Source organism: Lolium rigidum, chromosome 3 (assembly GCF_022539505.1).
Source record: "Lolium rigidum isolate FL_2022 chromosome 3, APGP_CSIRO_Lrig_0.1, whole genome shotgun sequence".
Classification (NCBI taxonomy): domain Eukaryota; kingdom Viridiplantae; phylum Streptophyta; class Magnoliopsida; order Poales; family Poaceae; genus Lolium; species Lolium rigidum.
The window spans coordinates 367,368,288-367,373,818 of NC_061510.1; the positions used below are offsets into that span (position 1 = coordinate 367,368,288).

Below are 5,531 nucleotides of genomic sequence, written 5' to 3' on the forward strand. Positions count from 1 at the left end.
TTCTTGGGCCAAGATGCTCCAAGTCCGTATGTGCGTCTCAATACAATCTAAAGGGGCCTTGCCATAGGATCGTGCAAGGGCAAGGAAGCGCCAGCGACATGGCATTTCCCTGGGGGCTGATATGAATCGGTTCCTGTCATATGCAGATCAGATTAGATTATTAGAATGTAGGGGCAAATAGTGAACAGAGAATGTAACTATTATTGTTGCAAGGACTCATCTCACAGTTTGCTTGGGAACATACAAAGATACTTGCAACAAGACACTGATCATACATGGAATCTATATACAATTGCAACCACCCTGATGCTAAATCATGGAGATCACAACATGGCTTGACTAAGAAATAACTAAACCAGTCAGCATCAAGATGCAAGATAAAGAACAGATATAACATCATAGTGCAGTGCCTCTGCAGTCTGCAAGCCTTTGCATATTTGCAATCACCTGTACCCTATACTACCGTGACTAAAACTAGCGGCAAAAATTAAAATTCTTGAGCTGTTCCAGTAAGTTCAGATCTGGAACAATAATGCTGTCCTTATTTCATCTTTAAGCTTGAGCTCCTTCCACTCCACCACCCATAAGGTGTAGCTCGACTGTGGTGCGAGGACGTCGATAGACACCTCCTTGCTCTCCACCAGCTCACCAGAGTAGCGCTCGAACTCTCTTAAGCTCCCTAGCTTCATCGCCAGTGACGCCACGTCGTGCTCGACCTTGGCCCTCTCCGTCAACTCACGTGCCTCCTCCACTCTCGCCCAGAAGCATGGGTCCTGCGTCAGACCCGCGTACTTGCTCCTCAACCTGTTTGCTGTGGTTGAGGCGTCGCCCATTCCAGCCAAGGCGTCCCTCTCCTTCCACCACTTGTCGAACAGTTCATATCTGCGGAGTGTACATGAACACGTGAGCTCACAACTCAAGTATCAACAATGATGGTGATGCTACTCTTACCTTCTCTCGCGGCCATGACTGATGTAGCTACCTCTTGTCCTGTGGAGGTTGTTCCGGTGGTAGTCGGCGATGTCAAGGGGCTCGACAAGCAGCTGGTAGAAGCGGGCAGCGTTAACCCACTTGGCACGACGGTGGAAGTCATGGGGGAGCTGGCTGTTGTCGAGCATGGACAGCACGCCATCCCAGAACTGAGCCAGCTTGTGGCGGCACATGTTGGCATGGTGGAACTTCTTGGTTGACCTCTGCAGCTTGAATGCGTCATAGTACCCCATGTCAGCATCAAACGACGCCTTGTACCACTCGATCTGCGCCCGGGACGGCGTGATCTTACCCAGCCGCATCGCAAGCCCCGCGCAATTCAGGCTTGGGCTGCGCCCAGCCCGCTTCGATGCCTTCAGCCAGTGCCGTGCTGTGGTACCCTCTGTTGCCTCGCGGTGGATGCCGGAAGCCTCGAGCGCAAGGGATATGCCAGCGTCGTAGTTGGAGTTGAACACCATCAGTGGTGCGTCAATGGTGTTCGGACGCCGCTTGAAGAGCAACTGCTGCGGCATTTTAAGCACGAGATCACCATAGCAGGAGTGTGCAGCCTCCAGGGATGTCACGCTGCCTGGCACGCACCTGGCAGCAAAAGTGGCATAGAGCATCTGAACAGCCGCGGTCAGGCTGTCAACGCAAGCTGCGCCGTCTAGCGAGCACAACACATAGGTCCCGAACGGGCGGTAAGGGCTCCCGCCACGTGTCTCTGGAGCTGCGAGCTTCTGCTCCATGGCCACAGAGCGGATGTGTGCCTGTATCAGTTGCCGCAGCGCCTCCTGCTCGGATTCCGTCACACGCACCGACACCGCACACGCATGGCGAGTGCACCCCAGCCGTTGCTGCAGCTGCATCCCAACGATGATGCGTACAGGAACAGCGTCGAGGGGGCAGAAGAGGAGCCTCGGGACAACATCGTGCTGCGAGACGACATGGCAGAAGCTTCCGCCCCATCGCTCACGAAGGATAGCCCGGGAGAGAGCCTCGTTGCCAAGCAACGGGCTCCCAAATGTGACGCATAGCACCGGAGGAACTGGGGCCGATGCTGGACTTGACGATGAGATGCAGAGGTAGTGCAGCGCGGCAAGAGCAGCGATGGCGCCACCGAGGGAGTGGCCCGTGAACACCACCTCCTTGCCCTTTATTTGATTCAGCAGCATCTGCATTGTTATTAACCCAATATAATGAGTCAGAGACCGTTTTGGTACTGGTAAAGCATTAGAACGATGAACTGAGCAAAAATCTTTCGGTGCAGAACTGCAGAGAGCAAGAGGCATACTACTTCCAGGAGTCAGACAAACAGACTATGAACATCCAGAGACTCATAAATAAGAATCCGGCAACAAATTCATTTGGAATGAGATACTAGAAGAAAGTGCAGCACCAGATGAACAGGCGAAGGTCTCTCAAACATTACTGAAATTTATCAAGAAATATTGGAATCTATATTCCTCTTAGTTATGTGGAGGTACTATATAATTATAACCAGGTGGGGAGAAGTTGCTGGATCTAAAGAGCATATCCAGCAAAAAGTAGCATGTATTCTGGATGACTGTAAATAATGTACAACTACTCATCAGACATCTCAGATTACCCCCAATCACTGAAGAGTCTTTCATTCTCTGGCAAAAAACAGCATGTATTCTGGATTCTCATTTTTCACAGACGAGTTTCCTAAGTGCTAAGATGCAGCCCTCATTCAGAATGTGGTTTTCTTCTTGCCAGAATTAAAGAGTGTTTAATCACTTCATGTGAAATCGCTACATAATAATTTTCATAAATTCCTCTGTTCAAACGTTTTTTTCGACAAATAGCATATATTAATATCGCGAAGATACCAATTACACCAGGCCTCTGTTCAAAAGTTCTAAATGAAGCGGTGAAATCGTAAAATACATTGCCATGCCACTTTCAATCATTAACTCCACAACATTACATTCTACATGCTTTATTGTCATCGGTGACCCGTGGGCCACACAAAATTCCTGCAATGCAGGTAACAACAAAAAAAAATAGCACACAACATAAAAACTTGTTAGGATGCTACGCACTGTGCCATTTGTGCCGTACTTCCTGTTCACACTGACATGAAATGGACAGGTGCACAACATCTTAAAGGTGGCCGCCAAAAACCGTGTAAAGGTGGCCGCCAAGTTTGATAGGGATTACAGGTTTGAGATGAACCCGTTCATAAAAACTCTATGTCAAAGGCACCAAATAAATCATTAAAAAATCACATGGAAGAACAAGATAGACACTGAACTGGTCTACCACAAAACAACTTCAACTTCAGACTGCAATACAAGAAAGAAAAAGAAAAAAGGTATAATTTGCTAAATATGGAATTAAAATGAAATAGAAGAATATACGAGAAGGTTAAGGTCAATGGCAGTACTCATAGAACCTCTAGATTGGGTTGTTTTCCCTCAAAACGTAAGACTGCAATCTTGTTTCTATCCCACATTGTCATTTGATATTTTGGCCCAACTAAGCTGCCAATTTATTGCCCAGCGAAATATCAAATAACTGACACTGTTGATCAACTACATCTCGCATCTGCTCAAGTCTGAACGCAGATGACATACCAACCAACTAAAGACAGGCACATCGACATCACCATAACTTGGCCCAAAATATCAGATCATCACGCGCTTAAACATTACAAGAAAAATTTAATAAGCTGAGAAATCAACGAGATAAACACGAGGTTAATGCCGATTGTTGAGATATATGTCAGCTAATTGGCCCGCTAATTTACCTGGAATTCCGGTGAGCCGCACAATTTGACGAAGCACCTCAGCGCCAGCGCCTGGACGGCGACCGAATCCCCGTCACCGGCGCCGGCATCCGGCTCGGCGGCGGCCAGCTGCGGAAAGACCCTTGCCCCGGCCGCGTCGCCGCGGAGCTCGACCGGCGCGAACACGTCGGCGCCGCTCGCCACAGCCGCGGCGCCCGCCACCGACAGGGCAGCCTGCACCCCGGAGAAGGCTACGTAGACCGTGCCCCCGTCCACATCGCCGCCGCTGTGCAAGAACCCGGAGGAAGCGGCGCCCATCGCGGTGGCGGCCGCGCACCGGTCCCAGGCGCGCGCCAGCAGCGGCGAGGAGGCCAGCAGCGCGCCGAGGACATGGCTAGTCTCGAACCTTGAAAAGGGAGCAGACGCATTTTCAGCTCCTCTGCTACTCACCAAGATTCCCCTCGCTCATTTTTACCCGAATTGGACGCGATCGAGACGAAGCTTTAAAGCAGCAAACTTTTTGTGCACGGTGCGCGCAGGCATGTATGTTTATATATGATTAGAGGGGAGAAAAGTTGTGGAAGAAAATCGGAGGAACTTACATGGAATTTTCGTCTGCGTCCTCCATGGCTGACGAGCTTCCCGGAAGCGGGGTCGAGTCGAGAGAGTGGGAGAGAAGGAGGGTTAAGCGAGATGAAGTGGTCAAGTTTACTTTTGTGGCCTTTGTCGTGCTCTCATGGTGTGGTGGGGGCAACGGCAAGGTGTTGGATGCAATTTTTATCTCTCGTCGATTCTTTGATGGATTTTGCATTTAAAGGCTTGAGAATTTAGCTCTCTAACATTCCTTGGTAGTCCATATTCCTTGACACTGAGCTAGCTCTATGGTCAAAGTCCCAAGTTGATAGTTTGTGAGCAGGATTAATTTTTAAATCCTTGCGATGACCTTGCTTTGAATGGGGAGACCCCAAAAGGGTTTTGGTTGGCATGGTCATGGATCTCTTCTATACCTCCACAATTAACCTTTTATGATTGCACCCTTTTATGATTCTTCTCAGCAACGGAAGAAAGTCCAAAGATATTGCACGTCTCATTTTCGAAGCCTCCACAAGAAAGAAGGGGACAGTCAAACACACATGGGTTTTTTCTGCTCCCGAGCTCATATACGCTCATGTTTTAATAAAAAAAAGTCAAATAAATAGCAAATAAAATCAACAAATCTAAAAAAATTGCACAATGAACATGAACATGTGTTCTGATAGTATGCCAAAATCCTCCTAGAAAATATATATGCATTGATCTGTGCAAAAAAAGATAAATATGATTACTGCAAACAACAAATCCAAATACTCCAAACAGCACCATATTATTATTTTTGGATAGACCACCAAACATGTCATTTCTCACCAGAATGTTACTTCCAGTTAGAACACAATCTCATGTTGGTTGTAAAAAAATCAGATTTTTTTATTTTGTTTGCTATTGTTTGCAAAACATCTATTGGACCAGGAGCATAAGAGCTCGGGTTCAAAAGTGCATTTTCGATAGTCAAACAATCGTTACATAACAATGCTTGGGTTTTAGAAATCAAGATGGATATGAATTGTATTGTGCCTCACATTCATGAGTACATTCGGCTATGGGTGCAACTGGATGACACTCACCTCCATGAAGACACCGATGATTCATAGTGCTCAATTTTTTGGTGCCACTCTCATAGGAATGAACAAGATGGTCACGGCGAACTGTTTTGAAGAGAGAGGTTGGAATAATTATGGTACGTTCCCGCTTTGCAAACAAACCTAAGAGACTA

At 47.6% G+C, this 5,531-nt stretch overlaps 1 protein-coding gene across 1 annotated transcript; it reads right to left on the reverse strand.

Annotated features, from left to right (window-relative positions):
• Nucleotides 1–227: 227 nt before the first annotated feature.
• LOC124704249 (lipase-like PAD4) lies at nucleotides 228–4,451 on the reverse strand. The gene is made up of 4 exons (XM_047236494.1): nucleotides 4,324–4,451; nucleotides 3,743–4,127; nucleotides 952–2,144; nucleotides 228–882 (listed from the first exon to the last, which is right to left on the reverse strand). Exons 1-4 carry the CDS (start codon nucleotides 4,347–4,349, stop codon nucleotides 516–518), a joined length of 1,971 nt encoding a protein of 656 aa, XP_047092450.1. The 5' UTR covers nucleotides 4,350–4,451; the 3' UTR covers nucleotides 228–515.
• Nucleotides 4,452–5,531: the final 1,080 nt, after the last annotated feature.